Source organism: Vanessa cardui, chromosome 25 (genome assembly GCF_905220365.1).
Source record: "Vanessa cardui chromosome 25, ilVanCard2.1, whole genome shotgun sequence".
Lineage (NCBI taxonomy): Eukaryota > Metazoa > Arthropoda > Insecta > Lepidoptera > Nymphalidae > Vanessa > Vanessa cardui.
Window position 1 is genome coordinate 8910435 of NC_061147.1, and position 25685 is coordinate 8936119.

At 37.4% G+C, this 25685-nt stretch overlaps 2 protein-coding genes across 2 annotated transcripts; one reads left to right on the top strand and one right to left on the bottom strand.

The window, feature by feature from the left end:
• On the bottom strand, positions 1–24818 carry LOC124540437 (protein transport protein Sec24C). Its single transcript, XM_047117992.1, has 18 exons — positions 24712–24818; positions 20607–22268; positions 20390–20529; positions 19130–19247; positions 18194–18279; positions 17446–17635; positions 15608–15717; positions 14968–15081; positions 14050–14139; positions 13150–13335; positions 9530–9677; positions 8810–8970; positions 8172–8340; positions 7056–7268; positions 6477–6671; positions 5632–5814; positions 3935–4128; positions 1–494 (listed from the first exon to the last, which is right to left on the bottom strand). Exons 2-18 carry the CDS (start codon positions 22246–22248, stop codon positions 357–359), a joined length of 4077 nt encoding a protein of 1358 aa, XP_046973948.1. The 5' UTR covers positions 22249–22268; positions 24712–24818; the 3' UTR covers positions 1–356.
• On the top strand, positions 10496–12057 carry LOC124540433. Its single transcript, XM_047117988.1, has 2 exons — positions 10496–10713; positions 10790–12057. The coding sequence occupies exons 1-2, from the start codon at positions 10666–10668 to the stop codon at positions 11879–11881; spliced, it is 1140 nt and encodes a 379-aa protein (XP_046973944.1). The 5' UTR covers positions 10496–10665; the 3' UTR covers positions 11882–12057.
• Positions 24819–25685: the final 867 nt, after the last annotated feature.

A 25685-nucleotide genomic window follows, 5' to 3' on the forward strand; every position in this document is an offset into this window, starting at 1 on the left:
TTACTGTATTATAATCAATCAATTTTATTTATTTACATAACCTAATTCAATAGCGTAAAAACAAGCACCAATTAAATAATCTCATCGCATAATTAATATAGGTTACAAATAAATAATATTACATGTTTTGCTAGCCGTACCAACTGGATAAGTACAGTCACCGTCAGCCACTTATAAAACTTCGCTTTATTCGCACGCGTTATATGATCATGATATCACTTACCATACCTGGCAAATGTGTCAAATGAATTATAGAACACGTGACCCCGCGTTAGCCAATCAGCTTATATATCTGTGAGGAGTTGGAGGAAGCGCGTATAAAAGTCGTTAAACATTGTGGTCTCGAGTCAGTCGTGCTATAGCAGCGACCTGATCTCCTTGTGTATGTGGCACAGGTAGTCCACGTATGAGGAGCTGCCGTCCACGCCGCGGTCTTCCACAAGGAAGTGACGTAGCACCGTCTCCAACTTGTCGTGTTGGCGCATTACCGTTAACTGAAACAATATTCAACATTTCAGACATGACGAAGTATAAAACTGCGTATACAAGAATAACAAGATTATATCTGATTATACACAGATTTCTTTTTGTTACTGTGTAATTAAACTAATACGATAGGCTATTTGACAATGCGAAAAAAAGGGTCAATTACTGTAATCAGTATATATTATAAATTTAAAAATGGTTATTTATCAACAAAAGTTGAAAATAATACTTAATTTATTCAAAAATCCATAAATAAAAATGCACTTTTTCAAACGTTTGTCACGTGACACAAAACGCTCCTGACTGGCCGGGCTTATGGTAAAGTCACATATGTACCACATATTAAAATACAGGAAAGTGACGTCACCGACCCTATTGCAGCGCCATATTGTGCAAGTAGCGTTTTGGCGCGCTAGTTAAATATGGAATTTTTAATATATTTTTCGGCAAATATGTAGTAGAAATAAAAAAAAAACGACTTTTAGTGGGTTCCTTAACCTCTACTAAATAATATAAAATGGATTTTAAAAACCAATCAAATAGCCTATTAAATATGGGAGTACTTATTTTAGTAATATTAAAGATTGAATCAAATACGATTATATTTTTTATATGGTCACAACGGCTAATCTCAGAGAATAGTCAAGTATAAATTATATATAAAAAAAAACATATAATTAAAGTGTACTTAACAGTGATTTATAATAAATAAAATACAAAAACAATAAAACCGAAAAATTACACCCAAATGATAATGATAGATAGAAATGTTCCAAACATTTATACATATGAAAAGATAAGCATATCATATTAAATGAATCATGCACATTTTTTTAACACTCCAACCCATCACCAACACAAAATTTCAAACTGATTTATTTACAACAATTCAACAACTCTGTAAATAATATTAATTATATTAATACTTATGACCATTATGAATATAACCACAGTTCAAATCATTGATAAATAGCTATTGAAGGAGGATACATATACGCAAACGTTAATTTTACATGTTCTATTCTATTAGCAATTGGTCTTAATTAATAGTTATGTAATGTTTTATTATATAAGCTGTTCCCGCGACTATGTCAGCGTTTAAATGGAACAAAAAAAGTATTGTTGTAGCCTGATTTACTCCTTATTACATAAGCTATCTGCCAGTAAAAGTCCCCTCAGAATCGGTCCGGGTATTCCTGAGATTAGCCCGAATAAACAGATAGACAACCAAAAATTTTAAAATATTGGTATATTTAGGGGGTATACATACCAATCTGCACAAATAGCAGCGCGGAAGTGATAGTGACTTAAATTTAAGGACATCGAGGGGTACCAAGATCAAATCCTTAATACACTGAACTATAAAAAAAGGGGGGTATACATACCTAACACCAATCATCTCGATTTATAAATACAATCACTATTACTCTACTTAAATAAAAACTAATTTTATTTTCAAACAATTTCGTCAATATTGACATTTTTAAACCACAGATTATCAATTCAAGGACAAAGTTGTTATTGACATTATTTCCTTCCGCCTTCTTCTAAACATAAATTCTTTTACACTTGTATGAATAACAATTAAGCCATTGCTTATGTACAAAATATGTATACAATCCATTGATTGTATACATATTTTGTGATCGAGATATCTGCGGAATTTTGAACGTAGATTAGCCGGCAATAAACTATTTCGTGCACTTCCGATTTAAATGTTATTTAAGAAACTTATTAATCTGCCTATATGTTTTAAAAATATAATTATATTTATATGACTTAGATCGCATGATATCGAAGGAACGCTATTATAAGCAACGACTAACATATACTGAATATTTTCAAAGTAGCGGTCCGTCCTCGCTTCGCAGAGGTGAACATGAGTTTTTTATTTTTTTTTACCTCTTATTTATATATTTTGGTTGCTTTTTCCCGACATTTATACCAATTGTCGTACTAATTCAACTTATGTAAATAACACAAAAACTTTAATAAATTATATACTTCAACCTTTCTTATGAAACTCAGTCTATTAGTAAAAACTGCATGAAAATCTGATTAGTAGTTTTGGAGTTTATCGCGAACATACAGACGGTGTTGGGAGACTTTATTTATAATATGTAGTGCAAATCTCTCCAGCCATTTGATGGTCTCTTGGTGAATTTCCCTTAAGCCAATTCCATAAAAAACGCAGTTACCATGATCTGACTCATTACGTCATGAATTTTGATTACCATTACGAATAATGATTACGATCTGGCCCAAACTTTCCCCTCAAACGGGACGAACACAAATGCGACGACGGATCAAAACGCGGTTTTTTATTACAAAGTGACGTCACAATGGCAACTACCAAAGACAATTTGTTGGCAGAAGCCAGAAGTAGCGTCAGCAAGAATATATTACTTTTATTTTGATTAAGCCACAGCTATAATTCGCTTTTACGTTCGAAGTATATACTATATGGATATAGGACATAGTTTGTATTTGAATAAAGATCAAGCGGACTTGAGCAGAGATTATTTACTTTTACGAAGTCTTCAATCACAAAGCCATTTAGACTGTGTTTTGCGAAAATGCACCACCCACAGGAGAACTTATAAAAGTTATTAAAATTTTAGTCATAATAACGTTATATCTTTAAAATAACAAGCATAACAAAAATGATAACGATTCAACAATGATTTTATCTTAAAAATCTTAACATCTTCATTAGTGATTTTTTGGGTTAGTACATTTCTGCAAGACACTGTATTTATAATGAGACTCAAATCGGATACACGGAGCGGTATAAAAATTAATGAAAATCGAGTAATTAGATCGCGCAGTCGTGTTCGTTCCCAGACAAAGCGCATATAATCCCAGAGTAACAAACCCGCGAACCAAACCTACAGCAATTTCTGGACAGTCTTGTGCGTGGCCATCAGAAATTCCACGTAGGAGTCCGAGCCGTCGACCCCTCGGTCTTCGACTAGAAGCCGGCGGAACTGCCCCTCATGCGCCTGCCCGCCGCGCACGACCGACAACTGCACACACGGCGCCTCAGAGCGTGCACGCACGCACACGCACGCACGCACGCACACGCACGCACACGCACACGCATAACGAAACATGCATACATGCTATCTTGTTTATTTACAAATTATATTTACAAAGTACGGTCACTTAGGGGAAGTGGATTCCTTTCTAAATAGGTATAATTAAAACTTTTTTACCCATACAAACTACAATTGCAAGGTATAAAAGTCCCAGTATGAAATTATAAAGCCCGCTAAAGTGAAGAGTAGCTCTACACAACTCCAAAGAATAATATACATTCCATTTGAACAAAAAATATTTGTCTATATCAGTAACTATAACTTTAAACATAAATAAAGAACGTCACCGAGCGAGTGTGCCGAGGTTCCACACGCTCGGCCGCGACTCCGAGGTGCGCGTGTCGACTCACCCGCATGGCGCTTCGGCGCTGGCGTCGCACGGAGCTGACGAGGTCGCGCACGGAGCGCCCGGCCTCCGTGTCCAGCTCGGGCAGCTCGCACACGCGCGCCTCCACGTGCTGCGCCGAGCTGGCGCCGAACACGTCGCGCACGAACTCCGCCGGTGCCTGCGACCCCACCCAGATCAGCATGTGCACACCGTTTTCTGTAACGCACGAAAATTTATACTTAAATTAAATAAATAAATAAATATGAGACAACATCACATACATTACTCTGATACCAATGTAAGTAGCTGAGGCACTTGTGTTATAGTAATCAGAAGTAACGAGCTGAGATGGCCCAGTGGTTAGAACGCGTGCATCTTAACCGATGATTGCGGGTTCAAACCCAGGCAAGCACCTCTACATATATATGTGCTTAATTGTGTTTATAATTCATCTCGTGCTCGGCGGTGAAGGAAAACATCGTGAGGAAACCTGCATGTGTCTAATTTCATCGAAATTCTGTCACATGTGCATTCCACCAACCCGCATTGGAACAGCGTGGTGGAATATGTTCCAAACCCTCTCCTTAATGGAAGAGGAGGCCTTATCTCAGCAGTGGGAAATTTACAGGCTGTTACTTTACTTTACTTTTTTTACTTTTAAATAAATATGAGACAACATCACATACATTACTCTGATCCCAATGTAAGTAGCTGAGGCACTTGTGTTATGGTAATCAGAAGTAATGACGGTACCACAAACGGTACCCGAAACAACATAAAAAACTAATGGTAATCTACATCGACTGGGCCAGGAATCGAACCCGGGACCTCAGAGTGGCGTACCCTTCAAAACCGGTGTACACACCACTCGACCATCGAGGTCGTCAAACATTAAACTTGCTGATAGCCAAACAGCATCCGTATCGAATACCTAATGCGTTCAAGGGCGTTCCTTCTCAAATAGATTTGATTACCTTAGAACAGATGAATGTAAAAACATTGAAACTGTAAAATTCTCTATTTTAGGTTTGTAATACTCAGCTTTTATTATTGTATTTTTTTTTAATTGTAAAATTTATTTGTTACTAACAAAATTAAACTCTATTTTAGATGAATCAAATTGCTTAATTTGAAAAACCCATCACCCTTATAAATCGACAATTGCGATGTTCTTGCTTTAATTTTTAAACAACAGAGACCAAATGAACATTAATTAATAAAAATAAATACTTTTATAACATGAATGTCTTAAATCAATATTTTAAAATTAATTGACAATTCTTATGTCATTAAAAAAATATATAATATCTTTTTTACTGAGTAAACCTCCTTCGACTCAACTACAACAACAACAACAACAACAGCCTGTAAATTCCCACTGCTGGGCTAAAGGCCTCCTCTCCCTTTGAGGAGAAGGTTTGGAACATATTCCACCACGCTGTTCCAATGCGGGTTGGTGGAATACACATGTGGCAGAATTTCTATGAAATTTGTCACATGCAGGTTTCCTCACGATGTTTTCCTTCACCGCAGAGCACGAGATGAATTATAAAGACAAATTAAGCACATGAAACAGCGGTGCTTGCCTGGGTTTGAACCCGCAATCATCGGTTAAGATGCACGCGTTCGAACCACTGGGCCATCTCGACTCAACTATTAATTACTAACTACTAACACAAAGCTTACACATATTTGGAATAAGTCGGGGAGGTAGGGTACCTAGTAAGTAGACGCCCTGGTCGGTCATCTTGTCGATGGAGGCGCGCAGAGGCTGCGGAGGCGCGGCGGGCAGCGTGTGCAGAGGCAGCAGGCGCGGGTACGTGTAGGCCAGCGACTGCGACACGTCGGCCGTCAGCGCGCGGTACATGGCGCACGAGCGGTCGTCGCACGTGAGGTCGGGCCCTGCGAACGAGGCCGCACTTTGCAATCGAACTGAATGAAGGAGCTGATAACTAATACGAGACAATATGAGACATCACAAACATTACTCTGATCCCAATGTAAGTAGTCATCACTTTTGTTATAGAAATCAGAAGTAACGATACCACAAACACCCAGACCCAAGACAACATAGAAAACTAATAATAAAATTCCGCAGAAATTTTTAACTTTGCCGTTTAGTAAATTCAAATTGTTTGTTAAAAATACATTGGTAGAAAAAGCATACTATTCGATACAAGATTTTGTAGATGATAAAAAAGCGTGGAGTTAATACCTGTTGACTTCCAAGCAGGATACATTAATTGAAATAATTGTATTTAATTAACATGACGTTGTATTTTTTAAATGTTAAAAAAGAGTAACTATTGAGTTTCTTGCCGGTTCTTCTCGGTAGAATCTACTTCCGAACCGGTGGTAGCTTCACTTAATTGTAAAATGACGATTCAAAAGTGCTTATAAAAGCCTACTTGAATAAAGTTTATTTTGATTTTGATTTAATGTTAATCTACATCGAATCGGCCGGGAATCGAACCCGGGACCTCGGAGTGGCTTACCCATGAAGACCGGTGTACACACCACTCGACCATCGTCGTCAATTAAGATACGGTCACGTGCGCACTCACCTCCGGCGACGGCGTCCGAGCGCAGAATGCAGCTTGTGTAGAGCGGCAGCAGCTTCATTGACTCGGGCAGCACGAGCTGTCCGGCGGAAGAAGGCGAGGCGCAATGGCGGCGGTAGGCGGCCAGCGAGCGCGCACAGCGGCCCGTCAGCCCCTCGCGCACGGCGCGGGGCCCCGCCTCGCGCAGCGCCCACACCGCTGCAACACGACGCGGTCAGTGGGCCCCCACACCAGTAAAAAAGTAAAGTAACAGCCTGTAAATTCCCACTGCTGGGCTAAAGGCCTCCTCTCCCTTTAAGGAGAAGGTTCGGAACATATTCCACCACGCTGTTCCAATGCGGGTTGGTGGAATACACATGTGGCAGAATTTCTATTAAATTTGTCACATGCAGGTTTCCTCACGATGTTTTCCTTCACCGCTGAGCACGAGATGAATTATAAAGACAAATTAAGCACATGAATCAGCGGTGCTTGCCTGGGTTTGAACCCGCAATCATCGGTTAAGATGCACGCGTTCTAACCACTGGGCCATCTCTGCTCTCCCCACCCACACGCGCGGGGGGCGCACCGGCGGACACTCACCCTGCTTGGTGAGGAAGTTGACGCACGTGTCCAGGTCGGCGGAGCGGTACACGTCGGCCAGCTGCTGCGCCAGCGCGAGCGCCAGGTTGAGCACGCGCAGGCGCCGCTGGCCGCTGCGGTGCGTGTACAGCAGCGCCGCCTGCACGAACACGCCCTCCTCGCCAGTCAGCTTGTCGTCGTGCTTCACCTCCACGCCGATCGCCTTGTCCGAGTCTGGAAGTATGACACAAATTAGATGTAGCATCGGAAAATGCAATGGAATGAAAATAAAACCGATTACTGTCGATTTATGTAATCAATAGACATAGATAGCTCCCTTTCGCAACATTCGACGCTATTCTTCGCTACAGATTCACGCGTCAGAGAAAGCAAGTGCATGTAAATCGACGCGTCAAATTGACGAATATATTAGGTCATGTGATATTAAAAGTTATTACGTTTGTGCAAAGATCAAATTCGCATGAGCAATAAATATTGATAATTTGGCATAGCGTATTCAATTCGGATGCGATCGGTTTTACGAATTTTGCCGATGCGACATCTAAGTTGTGTCGTACTATACGTCGCAGCATTAGATGCATCCGGCACTGTTCGACACGCATCCAATAAAAGCCACCTAAACTACGGGATTACTTACACTCAGTAAAACAACCGTTGCAAGGTAAACTGACTCTATTCACACTTGAAAGAAAAACCTCAGTATGTAAACAGGGCGACCCTTATATACTTTCCCGCGAACACAACGCTTGCGCGATTCAGAAATGAGCTGCCGTTGCTTACCGCCCATGACATATATGAAGATTCAGTTGACAACTTCACTAGCGCGATTCAGGATGAATCGTGACATGTTTTTGTGACATTCTATTTTATTGCATACATTTTATACTGTTATTCTTATTTATTCTTATTTTATATTATATAATATTTTAAACTTAAATATTATTTTATTAATATTTACATAAAAATGTGAGGCTTTAACAGGCACTCCATATCTCGCATTCAGACCGAAAAAACGTTTACGACAAATCCGGTACCTCTTGCTCGTTATATTATTACGATACAAAAATAAAACAAAACCGAATTAATATTGTTATGTATAGTAAGAATTGCTCTCACCGATCGCAGCGAGCTCGACGTCCGTCGTGTTGGACATGAAGAAGTGCCCGAAGAAGTCGGTGGCGCGCACGCCGGTCGACGTGCGCACGCGCATGACGGCGTCGTGCGCGCACGCGCGCGTCACGGCGCGCCGCACGTCCCACGCCAGTCGCGCGCCGTCCGTGTCGGCCTGCGCACGCGGGGCGTTAATGGGGGCGCTGCGTGTGTGTGGGGGGGGAGTGTGTCTCAGTTAGTGCGTGCACGGGTGGGGGGGGCGCGGTGTGTGTGTGGGGGGGGAGTGTGTCTCAGTTAGTCCGTGCACGGGTGGGGGGGGCGCGGTGTGTGTGTGGGGGGGAGTGTGTCTCAGTTAGTGCGTGCACGGGTGGGGGGGGGGCGTGGTGTGTGTGTGGGGGGGAGTGTGTCTCAGTTAGTGCGTGCACGGGTGGGGGGGGGCGCGGTGTGTGTGTGTGGGGGGGGGAGTGTGTCTCAGTTAGTGCGTGCACGGGTGGGGGGGGGCGCGGTGTGTGTGTGGGGGGGAGTGTGTCTCAGTTAGTGCGTGCACGGGTGGGGGGGGCGCGGTGTGTGTGTGGGGGGGGAGTGTGTCTCAGTTAGTTCGCGCACGGGTGGGGGGGGGCGGTGTGTGGGGGGGCGTGTCTCACCGTGAAGTACGTGTACTTGTGCAGCTGCCCGCCGGTGAGGCGCGGCAGCTGGCCCAGCGTGGCGGCGTCCACGTACGAGTTGTTGCAGACGTAGAGCTGCACGCAGACGCCGGCCGCCGAGCACGCCTGGCCCAGCTCGTTGTACGCCGTCGTCTGCGGCGCTGTGGGAAACACGAACGGATCATTATCACTGATTGACTAAATATACCCAAATTTCGTATTCCTTTCGAATGAGAGTAAGTAAGTTAGATTATTATTTATTGACACTTACTTAATGGCTAAATACCATTGTACTTAGTGGCCAACTTTTATAACATGAAAATTGCTACTTCTGAAATATATTACTTTGGCAGTTCTTAAACTATTATACATTTCGTGAATACGTTTGGATTATCCCGAATCCACTTTCGTATAGCATTGTCTCAAAACTTAATTTACTTTTATTACTTTGTGGTAGGGCTTTGTGCAAGTCCGTCTGGGTAGGTACCACCCACTCATCAATTATTCTACCGCCAAACAACAGTACTCAGTATTGTTGTTGTTAAAAAAAAAAAAATTCAATACTATTGATTAAAGAGCTTACTTTATATCAAACACATAACAGATTTTTAGTAAGAAAATATCTCAAGTCGAATAAAAAGGGCTTCATAACAAAATATTCACGTTTATATGAACATCGACAATAGTTCTTAAGTAAATGTAACATCAACAAACACTCACATAATATCTGTTTCTCCTTATCTGTACCGAGCAGTTTCCTATCCTCCCTATTGATGAGTTTCCCCGGAGCATTGAAAGTTGGAAGACTTGTGTGGAACACTAGAAGCTGACCGGATGTGTCGGCTGCTTTGAGAGCTTCTAAACCTGCCTGTAATTAAATAGTTAAGTAAATTTAAAGCCTGTAAAATCCCTTTGGTAGACAAAAACTTTACTTTTAATTGTAAAGAAATTTAGAGCTGAGATGGCCCAGTGGTTAGAACGCGTGCATCTTAACCGATGATTGCGGGTTCTAACCCAGGCAAACACCGCTGATTCATGTGCTTAATTTGTCTTTATAATTCATCTCGTGCTCTGCGGTGAAGGAAAACATCGTGAGGTAACCTGCATGTGATAAATTTCATAGAAATTCTGCCACATGTGTATTCCACCAACCCGCATTGGAACAGCGCGGTGGAATATGTTCTAAACCTTCTCCTCAAAGGGAGAGGAGGCCTTTAGCCCAGCAGTGGGAATTTACAGGCTGCTGTTGTTGTTTGTTGTGTTGTTACATTTTATATTTATATCATAACTGTTTAACATGCTTTTTATGCTTTCTTTTTATCTTTAAGTTGTCAATTTAGAGTATTCATTTTAAATGGAAAATTTGATTGATTTATTTAACTCATAAAACCATAAGCGCTTAACAGAATATCAAACACCATGAGAGGTGTAAGCTATTTATGATCATATAAATATATGATGGGAAATGAATTGATTGATTTGATAAGATCTGGTTTATGAAGCCCTACATAAAATCAAAATCAAAGTATACTTTATTCAAGTGGGCTTTTACAAGCACTTTTGAATCGTCATTTATCAATTAAGTGAAGCTACCACCGGTTCGGAAAGTAGATTCTACCGAGAAGAACCGGCAAGAAACTCAGTAGTTACTCTTTTACAATATTTAAAAAAATACAGTCATGTTATAGTTCTTGCAATCTGCGAGCGCGCGTGGCCTTTATTTGTGTTTGTAACCGTAAACACATAATTGCGTTAGTGTGTGTAACCGACAGAGCGATCAGTAGCGAGTGAGCCTTCACTCGGGTAACTTGTCTTTATTGTTTCCGCGTCACTATTGTTCACGGAGTACGGTCAGCATGTCAAACCTCAAATGTGAAAGAAAACGTAAAATAATTCATAGCGAGGTAAGTTTTTTTATTTTTATAATTGTTTTTTGATATTTTTGTAGTTACCAATATGTAACTTTACTACTATTTGCAGGGACGCGCCATTATTGCCCGCGTGTACCACTTTCTTCAAGGAGAGTATAATTTTATGAAAGCGAACAATATGGATCATTGCGATTTGAGTCCTTTGGCTAATATACGGAAACGTACCGCTGAAGCTACAGGGTTTAGTGAACGAACTGTAACTACAATTTTGAAAGAAGAAAAAGAGCTGCCATCTACTTCTGCAAGTTTTACTTCACCTACGAAAAAACGACGTAAGAGAAATATTAAATTTAATTTAGACAACATGAATCTTGAAATCATTCGAACTACTGTGCAAAATTTCCATATTGTAGAAAAGCAATTACTAACATTATCAAAATTGCAATCAGTTTTGAGAGAAAAGATTGGGTTTGATGGATGCTTAAATACATTACGTTCGATATTAAAGAAATTAGGCTACAAATGGAGAAAAATTGGGAACAACAGAGAAGCATTACAAGAAAGACATGAAATTCAACTTTGGCGATTAAATTTTTTAAAAAAGATCTTTCAGTATCGTTCGGAAGGTCGTCCTATAGTATACACTGACGAAACATATGTTTTGACTTCTCACGTGCGGCAAAACACCTGGTTGCCTCAAAACAATGACCCCAAAGGCAATAAACAGTTTTCAAAGAAACTGAGCACAGGAAGCCGCTTTATTGTAGTGCATGCAGGCAGCAGCGACGGTTTTGTGCCTAATGCTTCGCTAGTCTACAAAGCTGCATCTACATCAGGAGATTATCATTCAAACATGAATCATGATAATTATACAAAATGGCTTAATGAAAAGTTATTGCCAAACTTACCTGAGAAGTCAGTTATTGTTATGGACAACGCTTCTTATCACAATACTCGAAGCAGCAAAATACCGACCTCTAATTCCAGTAAAGGGGAAATACAAAAGTGGCTGACAGAGAATGGCATCTCATTTGATAATCGTTTTAAAAAAGTAGAAGTGTATGATCTAATTAAAAAGAACAAGGACCGTTTTATAACATTTAAAATAGATGAATTTATAAGAAAAAAAGGTTTCGAAATCTTAAGACTCCCTCCGTATCACCCAGAGCTTAACCCGATTAAAATATATGGGGTATTATAAAAAACCAAATTGCCTCAAAAAATATAGGCCAAACCATGACCGTTGTTCAAAATTTAATAGATGAATGCATAAATAATATAGACCAAACCACCTGGCGAAATACATGCAAGCACGTTGAAAAAATTGAAACAGAATATATGAAGTATTTCGACTATGATTTCCAGTTTATTATAAATGTAAGTGAAGATGATGACAGCGACAATGAAAGTGAAAATGATGACAGCGATAGGATAGAAATGTTTGATGAAAATAGTAATATAATTTAAATTATTTTGTTATTATTCGAGATGGCCCAGTGGGAGTCGAGATGGCCCAGTGGTTAGAATGCATGCATCTTAACCGATGATTGCGGGTTCGAGCCCAGGCAAGCATCGCTGATTCATGTGCTTAATTTGTCTTTATAATTCATCTCGTGCTCAGCGGTGAAGGAAAACATCGTGAGGAAACGTGCCTGTGACAAATTTCATAGAAAATCTGCCACATGTGTATTCCACCAACCCGCATTGGAACAGCGTGGTAGAATATGTTCCAAAACTTTCTCCTCAAAGGGAGAGGATGCCTTTAGCCCAGCAGTGGGAATTTACAGGCTATTGTTGTTGTTGTTATTTTGTTATTAATAATAACTGAACGAACTTTTTATTTTGTGTATATTTTAATTTTCTACCTGTAATTATTTATTATTATTAATGTAAATTAATAGTTATTTTAACGCTTTTGTTTATTTTTCATTTTGACCACTCCTAATAAATAAGTAAAAAAAATATATTTAAAATATAAAAATAGGTAAAATCCATAATTAATTTATTGATTTTTGAATAATGAATTTTTGGTTGCTAACCGTACGCACGGTCGCTTTTACGCCTACATTGACGCGTATACAGATTGGTCACTCATACAACTAAGGGCGACGCGCACTCGTAGATTGCAAGAACTATAGTTAATTTTTAAGTTAATACAATTATTAAATTAATATATCCTGCCTGGAAGTCAACAGGTATTAATTCCACGCTTTTTTATCATCTACAAAATCTTGTATCGAATAATACGCCTTTTTCACCAATGTATTTTTTATAAACGATTTGAATTTACGAGACGGCAAAGTTAAAAATGTCTGTGGAATTTTATTATAGAAATGGATACCTTGCCCCAAGAAAGATTAATTGACTTTGCGGAGTCGGAAACTTGGCGTTATAAGCTTATCCTTACTTCTAGTGCATATACAAAATTATTGATGATCATCAATATATTATACTATGTGAAATAATTACCTGAACAGCTGGTAGTAATATTGTCTCGGTTTCTTTATTGTTTTCAAACATGACTGGCAATTGTTGCAGCAGAGCTTGCAGGACTGGACCGCTGTCTTCTGGTCTCTCGAGGAAGCCTTCTAGGAGGGGTACGAACATGTCGCCTACGTCACCAACTGACAGCATTTGTGGTTGAGCCAGTGTGCCCTGGAAATAAAATAAAGTAAGATGCTAAAGTGTAACTACCCGCATTGATTTGACAAATTTAAAAATAATAACAAGACCCAAATTTGAAGCTACATATTTCTAATCTTTACCAATATCTTTTAAAATATCAGATTGTTCTTTAAGGGGAGATCAAAATTAACGCAAAAGGTCAGGAGATTCAAACTAGCTCTCTATACAACTAAGGCTATAGATCCATGGCGATTTGTTTATGCAGTATTAATATACATAAGTAGATTTGAATAATTGAAACTAGTTTCCTTTTAAAAAAATCTCTACCATCCTCCCTCCCCTCTCTCCCCTTCCGGCTTCACCTAGCCTGCCTCTCTCTCTACCTTACTGTTATTGTAACATATAGAATGTATCACTACATATTATAAAACAAAGTCCCCCTCCCCACCGCATCTGTCTGTCTGTATGTTCGCAATAGACTCCAAAACTACTGAACGGATTTTATTGCGGTGTTCACTAATAAGCAGAGAGATCATAGGGAAGGTTTAGATATATGAATCATTGAGGTAAATAAGTTGAAATAGAACAACAATTATTAAACATGTCAGAAAAAAGCATAAAAAAATGTCAATTAAAGGTAAATATTGTAGTATAATATTTAAAAAATAACCTATGTCACTTATAAATCAGTTCAAAATTACAATATGGCGTACTCACGATAGAATTCAAGTAATGTGTACATACCTTAATATTATAAAAGTGTACAGTTGTGCTGTAGGTTATGAAACCCACTCGGGTCCAACTCTTGCCCGTCTGTTCATCCTTGGGCATCGCCTGCAATAAAAATATGTTAACATTATATGATCAAAGGACACTATTGGTATATACAACAACAACAGCCTTCCAATTTTCCGCTGCCGGGCTAAGGCCTCCTCCATTTTATTCATTTATTTATTCATAGGTACACAAATAGAATACAATCAAAACATACATTAAAATTACGAAAACACAATTTTGAGCTAGATTACATTCCTATGCATGTGTACACGGCATTCTCATATCAATTATATATCAATGCAGTGTAGTACTTATTTATATAATAATCAAAAATTAATAAATTATAGCAAACATATAAATTAAAATAAATTTAATATTTATTACTATTAAACTAATAACACTGCATCCATTTGAATTATGAGACAAAAATAATAAATTAAATTTTAAGGAGAAGGTTTGGAACATATTCCGCCACTGTTCCAATGCAGGTTGGTGGAATACACGTCTGGTAGAATTTCTATGAAATTAGATCCTCACGACGTTTTCCTTCAGCGTCTACAATTACTTAAATAACAAATTAAGCACATGAACATTCAGTGGTGCTTGCCTGGGTTTGAATCCGCAACCCGCAGGTTAAGATGCTCGCGTTCTAACCATTGGACTATGTCGGCCCATACAAGCGTTATATTTAAAAAAAATCTACGTAATTCTGGTTTGATAAAATACATTTTATTGTAATACTTAGTACTACTATACAATAGTACATTTTATTGCTAGGCGGTATAATAAGTCGTTAGCCAAGCTGGGTAGGTACCACTACCTTTCCAGATGGGCTAGCAAAGCCTTACCATGTGATAAATATTAATATTCATAAACGTAACATACCTCAATAATGTCCAAAATATTATCGCAAATTGTCTGCACTAAGCCGTTTTTGATTGCGTTGTACGAGACATCTATAACAAAGACGACCGCTGGAGGATTCGGTAAGGTGTTATTCTGGAAAATGAAATGTTCATTTATTAGAAACAATACTATATTTTAGATAGATTCTGCCATATAAACAAGCAATAAGACATTATATACAATAAAACCTTTTATATTATCAAATAAACATAATTATCTGGCTGGCACACAATGTGTAATATTAGATTTTTTTTATGGTATAGGTTGGCGGACGAGCATATGGGCCACCTGATGGTAAGTGGTCACCATCACCCATAGACAATGAAGCTGTAAGAAATATTAACTATTCCTTACTTCGTCAATGCGCCACCAACCTTGGAAACTAAGATGTTATGTCCCTTGTGCCTGTAGTTACACTGGCTCACTCACCCTTCAAACCGGAACACAACAATAATGAGTACTGTTATTTGGCGGTAGAATAACTGATCAGTGGGTGGTACCTAACCAGACGGGCTTGCACAAAGCCCTACCAGCAAGTAAATACACAATAGTAGTAAGAGCTTTATATGAACCCTAGAACAGTCAAGAATGGTCATGGTGGCCACTAGATGGTCGTTACCCGGCAGTACTCCTTGGTGGCGACGATCTCGTAGGCGCCGAGCGCCATCTCGGCCGGCACTCGCCCGTACTGCTGCATGCTGTTGATGTACTGCGTGTACTCCATCGGCACTGCGGAATGCTCACTGATACATACCCACATACACACACACACACACAACAGCCTGTAAATTCCCACTGCTGGGCTAAAGGCCTCCTCTCCCTTTGAGGAGAAGGTTTGGAACATATTCCACCACGCTGTTCCAATGCGGGTTGGTGGAATACACATGTGGCAGAATTTCTATGAAATTTGTCACATGCAGGTTTCCTCACGATGTTTTCCTTCACCGCTAAGCACGAGATGAATTATAAAGACAAATTAAGCACATGAATCAGCGGTGCTTGCCTGGGTTTGAACCCGAAATCATCGGTTAAGATGCACGCGTTCTTACCACTGGGCCATCTCGACTCACCCACATACAACACTCAACAAACCTGTATGTGTCTTAATTCATAGAAATCCTGCCACATGTGTATTCCACCAAGCAGCGTGGTGGAATATGTTCCGAACGTTCTCCTCAAAGGGAGAGGAAGGGCATTAACCCAGAAAGGAAATTTACGGGCTGATGTTTTTGTTGTTGTTAAAGAGCGTGGAATTAATACTTGTTGTCTTCCAGGCAGGATATATAAATTTCATATATAATTGTATTTAACTAACATGACTGTATTTTCAAATGTTGAAAGAGACTAGGTCTGTTCGCGTTAAGAATGCAGTGAGTTGTCATTCTTTACCGGCCTGACTCCGCCCCCTTTGACCAATCAAATCTTTTCAGATTACAAAGTCAAGTTCACATTTAATTAATTATTAACTGATATTTTTATTTTTATAATTTAAATTTTGTTTATTTATATATTTATATTTAATTTATTCAAGCTGTACGCGTAATAATTAATGTAACCTATAGCTACTAAATGACGTTATGTCAAAATATGTAAATTTCTACATCGCGATGGCAAAATTCGCAAACGATTGTATATATTGTTAAGAATTTTGTTGATTAAACACCCCGATCCGATTTTTTATTTTAATGTGTATTTTTTAAATTCATTATACTTAGTCTTTAAAACAAATATAATTTGTTGGAATTTTAACACAAATATGCATAAACCTTCACCCTGCTGTTAAAAAAGATTTGATTGGTCAGGGGGCGGAGTAAAGCCGGTAAACAATGACAACTCACTGCATTCTTAACGCGAACAAACTATAGTGAGTTTCTTGTCGGTTCTTCTCGGTAGAATCTACTTTCCGAACCGATAGTAGCTTCACTTAATTTGATAATCCTTGTAAGAGTAAAAGCCTACTTGAATAAAGTATATTTTTTATTTTTTGATATATATTTTTTTACTACAGAAACCAATATTGATAAACATAACTGTTGGTCAGAGTCAATTAATAGACATATATCTTGTGGTAGAGCACAAACATGTGCGCTATAGTGTTGTACCATTGAAAATGACCGCTAATTATTTAATTATCTTCACTTAGTTACGCAATCAAAATCAATAATTATCGTACAATTGTTAGAACTATGTCTAACTTAATTATAGACTAATCTATATACAGATAATAAAATTGGAGTGTCTGTTTGTAATATTGAAAAAGCCCTTTTTCACTTAATGCATATGTACATATTATGTACACAGTATGTATACCAAAATAACATTTTTACAATTTTTTCTATCTATCTATCTGTCTGTCTGTTTGTTCCGGCTAACCTCTGGAACAGCTGGACCGATTTTGACGGGACTTTCACTGGCAGATAACTAGTATGATATGGAGTTTAATATAAGATCACTCACCTTCCGTTGTTGCTTTACAGAAAGCACATTTGAAATGTCTACCAGCATCAATGAACTTCATATTCGGACACATGTAGGCCTTGCAACGACTGCATCTGACTGGGCCCATGTTCGGAGAGCCCGTTAGGGCTGCAAAGTCAAGTACCGGGGGCTCCTGTTCCGTACCCACTGTCTCGGCCATTGGTGAAATCTGCAAACATTGTAAATTAATCAATGACACTATTACTGAATAAATACTATCTATATAATAGAATAGGCTATTTGACTGGTTTTTTAAATCCATTCAATCCACAGGAACCCAGTAAAAGTAGCTTCTTTTTTTTTAAATTCTATTACTTATTTGCCGAAAAATATCAAATTAAAAATTCTACATTTAAATAGCGCGTGCTATTTTGACAATATGGCGCTGCAATGTGGTCGGTGACGTCACTTGCCTGTATTGTAATCTGTGGCACATATAATCCACATACACATTTGCCTACAAACGAGGTGAACAAGCAAGTGACGTCAATAAAACCCACCAATCAGGAGCGTTTTGTGTCACGTGACAAACGTTTAAAAAAATGCATTTTGATTTATGGATTTTTCAATAGAATACTTATTATTTTCTACTTTCGTATAAATAAACATTTTTAAACTCATAATATATACCGATTACAATGATTGACACTTTATTTTTCGTATTATCAAATAGCCTATAGAGTGTGACTATGGAAGTGCAAAATCGATAAACAATCTTGATACTTACAACTAAGCAGAATGGCATTGATGTCTGTTTCAAGAGATCAGCTGTGACGGGCACACTGTACATTGAACTTCTTATGTATCTCGGACCTGTAATTATATAACACCATTAATAAATTAACTTTATAAATGTTATATGATAAATTATAGTTAAAATAATGTATGTAATGTTATATATAACAAAAGTCTGAAGATATTCAGTGCCAAGCTTGCCGAGCCAATGCTAGAGCATTTTATTGGCGTAGTGGTGAGTCAAGTAAGGCTAATGAAATAGATATTCTTTTGTTTTGATTTTGTGTTCATGTTTTTTTATTTTTTGTCATTGTTTTTTTTTTGCATAGTTTTTAAGTTGCTATTGTTACTAACAAGTGGACTGTTATTGTCTTAAATAAATAAATTATTATTAAATTATTATTATAGATGGATCAAGATTTTATCTGAGCTAACTTGAACTTCAATCTTCTTTCATACTCTGAGGGGAAGTTAAAGACAAAAGCTACAATCCTTGAAGTTTTCTCGTAAATGAATTCAAAGTGAGCTAAGTCGAGTCCAGCAAGTCAATGTTAAAAAATAGTACTTACACAAGTAAACAAAAATGAAATACTTCAAAGAAATTATAAACATAAACAGTGTCTAACATCTCAAAAAATGTTTAATAAAATATAAACCAAAATCGCTTTCTCCGTCCTTATATATTTATGTATGCTTAAATCTTTAAAACTACGCAACGGATTTTGATGCGGTTTTATTAAATAGAAAGAATGATTCAAGAGGAAGGTTTTTTTTATATAATACATGAACAATATAGTAAAGAAACACTGATATTTTTGTGTACATTTTAAATTTGATGTCGAAAAGTCTATAGCACATTTAATATCAGCATTACAGGCATGCGACGCCGGGGCGAATCGCTGGAATAATAATAATAGTTAATACTCACTGGCATTGCCCTTATCGTCAACAATAAAGTCTGTCGTGACCAGGGGTGGGACGAGACCCTTCTCGTTGGTGACAAAAACTCCTCCACGGTTCTGCTGATCATCTGCCATAACTTGGATCTACCATAAACAATACACAGTACTTTAATAACAAAATATATACATACATACAACAAAAAATCTAGAATAAGATTATCTGCAATATAATATTTTGCTACAATTTTGAATGAAATTGTTAATAACATTATGTAATGAAGGCAACAAACTGTATTAGTACATAAGTACTATTTAAAACATGATATTAATAAGTTTTCTAAGATAAAATTAGTTTACTGACGAACTATGTAATTAAAAAGGTGGATAAAACTAAGGACTGACTTTCTTGCTGGTTGTTTTCGGCAGAAATCACTTTCCGAAGCGGTGGTAAGTTTACATGTAATTCAAGACTATCATAAAGAATCAAAAGTAAATACATATTTTGTAATGTTAAAACATTAATATTTTTCCGTACTGTATGTACGGAAAAATATTAATGTTTTTATGAGAAAATGTAATTCTCATAACATTGGTACAAGGAACAAACACAATCTTGTTACTCCTGTTACTCGACTGCATAGAGTCAGTAACTTTTTTGTGGGGCAATGTATACGCTTCTACAACAGGATCCGTTCGATCCGATCCGAGAAAGCGTTCAAAATGCTTCTGTTGCCAAATTTAAAAAAATTGTTAAGGACGCTTGTGTGCAAAAGGTTACTATACAATTAGCGAGTTTATGTTTGATAGCACACCTTGGGAATGAAACGATCGCCTCCTGGTTATTTCTAATCATATACTACTATGTATCCTATTAATTTGACAAAAAAAAAATAACAAAAAAAAGACCCGCTGAGTTTCTTTCGCCGGTTCTTCTCAGGTCAGGGTGTTACTTTTTCCGAACCGGTGGTAGTGTTTATTTGACAAACAATAAGTAAGTGTAATGCTTCTATATTGAATAAAGGAATTTGAGTTTGAGATTTTACTGAAATTGTTTTTTTGATTTTGTTTACCAAAACCTGGAAACTTAATAAAGATAACTTAAGTACTATTTACTTCCACTTACCTTTTGTTAAGTGGTTTAACTTGCACTTTATACAAGGAGACTGAACAGTTAAAATAACTTAAAAATTAAATTGATGAACCATTAAAATCTTTCTGCCCGTTATATCAAGTATTGAATGTAGTGAAGTTAGCAACAATATGAATTTGAATAAAACTTCTCTTACTGGGCTAGGCATCTGGTCAGGGTCCAGGCGCTTCTGTGGCGGCTGCTGATACTGCGGGTTGTAGCTTGGCTGTTGGCCCGGGAAGGGCGGGTAGCCTTGTGCACCCATCTGCTGTTGTTGTGGTGGTATTGGTGGCATACCTGTAAATATTAATATTTAAGAATATAAAAAAAATCTGTGAATTTGTGATATGGCTTCGTCGATATATTGAACTTACCAGAATATTGGGCATTGTATCCAGGCTGAGCGCCAGGGGCTGCCGGGAACTGTCTCTGCTGGCTCAGTGGTGGCGGCATATGTGGTAAGCCGGGCATTGTTTGGTACTGATTATATTGTGAAGACGGTTGTGGGGGCATTCCTGGTTGTGGGGGCATACCAGGCTGAGGTGGCATACCAGGTTGCGGTTGCATGCCAGGCTGTGGTGGCATACCAGGTTGCGGGGGCATACCAGGCTGTGGCGGCATACCAGGTTGCTGTGGCATGCCAGGTTGCGGAGGCATACCAGGTTGTGTTGGCATACCTGGTTGCGATTGCATACTAAGGTGTGATGGCATTCCAGGCTGTGGTGGCATACCAGGTTGCTGCTGCATGCCAGGTTGCGGTGGCATACCGGGCTGTGGTGGCATACCGGGCTGTGGTGGCATACCGGGTTGTGGTGGCATACCGGGTTGTGGTGGCATGCCAGGTTGCGGTGGCATGCCAGGTTGCGGTGGCATGCTAGATTGAGGTGGCTTTCCAGGTTGTGGTGGCATACCCGGTTGAGGTGGCATGCCAAATTGCGATCCCATACCAGGTTGTGGTGGCAAGCCAGGTTGTGATTGCATTCCAGGTTGTGATTGCATTCCAGGCTGTAATTGCATTCCAGGTTGTGGTGGCATTCCCGGATGCTGTGGTAGTCTAGGTTGAGAGTGCATACCAGGTTGACTTACAATCGGTTGTTGTGAAATACTGGGTGGTCCAGGTTGACTAAGTATATCACCTGGTTGATGGGTCATACCACCTTGTGAGCTAGGTGGACCTGGCTGAGATAATTTTGATTGTGTCATGCTAGGTTGAGGAGGCAATCCAGTATGACTAGATGTCAAACCAGATTGTTGAAAGCTAGGTTGACTTGATGGGGTTCCCTGTCCAGGCATTGGTTGTGGAGGTAAGCCTGACATTTGTCCTTGTTGAGTTGGACCAGCTCCAGTTTGTGGTCCGCGGTTTTGTGAAAAACCAGGTCCAGATAAATTAGGCTGTTGCATTCCAGGTTGAGGTGGACCTCGCATTTGTTGTGGTTGCGATCCAGGTTGGCTTGAAGGTGGCGGACCTTGGTAGCCCGCTTGGGGAGGTCCAGACATTTGCTGTTGTCCACCCCTTGCCATGGAAGGTGGAGGCCCAAGCTGAGAACTCTGTGGTCCTTGGGGTTGAGAGTTAGGTGGAGCCTGCTGCATTGGTGGCTGACCATAGTTTTGCGGCTGAGGTACTTGACCTGGTGCAGAGGAATGAGGCACGGTTTGATTCATTGATGGTGGAAATTGCTGTGGAGCGCTGCTTACTGGAGGTCTGCTTTGCTGACCTAGGGGCTTCATACCAGGTGGCAATTGACCACTGAAGTTGGAAGTTGGTGGGAAGTTTGAAGGAGGATATTGACCAGGTGGTAATTGGGATGTGGGGATATTGGATTGGCCTTGTGGTCCATTAATGTTAAGGTTCTGCATCTTTTGAGACATATCCATCTGAGGTCCATTAGGTGGCATTTGGCTATAAATGTTAGCATTTTGGACACCATTGTAGTCTTGAGATGTTGGTGGGAAGCCAAGTGGATTATTTGGTGCGTTATTATTCTGCCCTGGGGGCAGGTACTGTGGATTCATCATAATGAACGAAGCCTAGCAATCTGAAAAGAAATAATGTCAACGTTAATTATTTGATATAAGATAAATAAGGCAACCATCTTGACAGAGAATAACGGTCTACATAGAATGTTTATATTGAAAATACATATACATATATATGATCAAAAATACTAATATCACTTTTTTTGGGTCAGGAGCCTTTTGTGAGAATAAGTGAAGCAAATACAGAAGAACTCTTCAAATTTAGATCATGATCGAATGAATGTTTTATCAATGCATAGAGGACAAAAATACAAATATTCATTTCTCTTAATATCTTTGTCTAAGCATAAAATGAATTATAAGAGCAACCTAAAAAAGGAAATCTGAATTAGTATTTATTTCTTGGTTATCCTAGGGTATTATTTAAGGCAATTGGTCCTTAGAAATCCTATATGAATAATCAACTAATAATTTGGGGTTTGTAATCAGTAAATTAACAGTAAATACACTGACATTGTTATTTGATATTTCAAATGATGAAAACATTTTTGTTAAAGAACGGAAATTGGATTTGATAAGGTTTACAACAAAAATAAATACTCTTTATTTTACACCAATGACTTGGCATAAAATACAATACAAAAAAAATGTACAAAAGACATCTTTATCGTTAAAACAGAATCTTGACTTAATGTCAATGTAGTATACAATAATTATATAGTTAAACATTTACTTATTTAATTAAATGTGTATAGTCCAACCATACTAAATTATGATATATTTCTTTATCTTTTAATGAATATTACAATTAAAAATTAGGTATAATAAATATGCATAACTTTGATTTGACATATTGTTTGAGAGAGTATTACTGAATGAGGAACACACCAAATTCAAAACTCAAACTCAAATAACTTTATTCAATATAGAAGCATTACACTTTCTTATTGATGGTCAATTGAAACACTACCACCGGTTTCGGAAAAGAAAATACCCTGACCTGAGAAGAACCAGCGAAAGAAACTCAGCGGGTTTTTATTTTTTTTTTTGTTTGTCTCATATATTATTTAAACAATTTAATATGAGATGAAATAGCCAGCCACCCTGCATTAACATGGGTATATTTTATGAATAAAGTATATTATAAAATTTGTAACCTATGGTAGAGAGAAATACCTTTTCTACCACTGAAATAAAAAATCATGAATCATATTGTTAGTTTCAGAGATTTTAGCCTACTCTGTAATATTAATTAAATGACGTAGGCTAGAACAAATGGATAGTGCTGGACAGTAATTTTCTAACCGGCAGAAATAATATTATGTATTGACTATCTCAAAAGCATAAGCCGATTTTTGTCCCAGTGATTATGGGACGAAGGCTGCAAATTAAACATTGGTTATGGTCTCATTTTGAAGAGCTCTTGCCAAAGATTGCAGAATAATAAGGATAAAAAAAGAAGAAAAATAAGGATGAAGAAAAATAAAAGTTACTGATTGATTAGAGAGCAATACTGTAACGGTATAAGGAAAAATAGTAAAATGTTATTGACAAATTCCAATTTAGACATTAATAATTTAATTACAAAAGGTTTCATCACTTTACACAAAATGTAAATGAATTTTGAAAATACAGCAATTTATGAAAACTGAATAATGTAAAAATTACTACAAAAATATATAACTTTAAAACTATCTCTATTTCCAATGTTATTAACAGAGATTAATTAATGTTTCCGTGATTCGGAACATTCTGCACAACATGGTCCAATTATAAAATAATTTCTCTAAGCAAGTTCACTTTCAAGTTTTATGTGAAACCAATTCTCTTTATCGAATATACAAACTTAATCTTTTGAAATGAAATTGTAGCTTTAACATGACACAACAATTAACTTTATTATTAATTTTTTAGTTATATTTTTTAATAAAAATAATGCAAGATATTTTAGTATATGATATTTGTGATAAATTTGTTTATATGGAAATTACTAAAAGATAATCATGAATTGAAATACAACTGTTATGACATATAAAAACAAATATTACAAGCAATTGATAATAATCAAAGAAATAGGTCAATAACATTAAAAGTAGCTACATGTACAGTTTAGACTCGTAATTCTATCTTCTATCTTTTAAAACTTCCAATAACTTCGTTTGAAAATATGCAGTAATTGAATAAAAGGATAAAATAACGAATTTAATACAAACTTATTCACGAATCGTATTCAAATATAATCGATGATTATACCATACTGAGCTATAGTGTCTAAGTGCTGAGTTTAAGTCCAATTAAGACATATTATTTAAAGGCATTTAACTTAAAAACGAAAACATGCAAATAACATTTATATTTTAGAAAATTGCAAAGAATTCATCCCGATATTATTTGACAGCTGCTGTCTCATTTTTGATTATTCATTTTGCGAAGATAAACAATGATGCGACGTCCTACTTTTATACGAGGTGATAGATAATAAGTAAAGCAATGTATACTTACGGCTTCTTTTCAATTTTTTGGTGAAATTCGATAATAAAAAATATAAACAACACACATCAATCGCATAGAACCACGGGCCACGTATCCCTGACGGTGTTGTCAGCGTCACACCGCATATGTGGAACTTTTCAAATTTCATTACAACTACGTTTATCGGAACGCAAAAAATCGAATAATATAAAACATAATAACTTATTAAGGCTTTGCTTTTTCCGCATTCGAATCGACAAGTACAATATATGTTTTTTTGAATCATATGTCTTTTTTTAAAATAAAAATATATATCGTAATAGAGAATTTATATATTGTTTGATAATGTCATCTAGTGAAAATGGAACAGGTTTCAAACTATGGCAAGGTACTATAAGGAAACGTCATATTTTATCGTAATTGCTAAACAAACTTAGAACTTATTTTCTATGAAATGAGATGTAATTTAGGTTAAGCTTAGCGGACTATTTCCCAATATATTTAAAGATTGTTGTATGCACACAAAATATTTTTTCATAATATTAAATTAAACTTAATAATCGTTTAGACTTATTTTTAATAAGCTTTTTTCTAAAAATATTAAAAAACATCTTAATGCACTTCAATATTTCATTATAATAATCTAATAATGGTGTATATGCATGTAAAATGTTTTAAATGTAAGGCTAATTTATAAAAAAACTTGTTCGTAAAAATATTATGTGTTATTATTACTTCTTATAAAACTATAATCAACGAACAACCTCCAACTAAGTACTGCGCAAGCGCGGAAAAAGTTTTTAATGTGATGTGAAGTGTCGATACATTGGTTTTTTTTATTTTCTTACAAGATTAATTTCAACTATTTTTGACTGATATTTTACATAGAAAAAAGTCTCGATGGGCAGACAAATTAACAACGAAATAATCTTGTTAGAATTCCATTGTATCAATTTCGATTTTAACAATGATATGCCTAAGCCTATACGTCCAATACCAAAAAG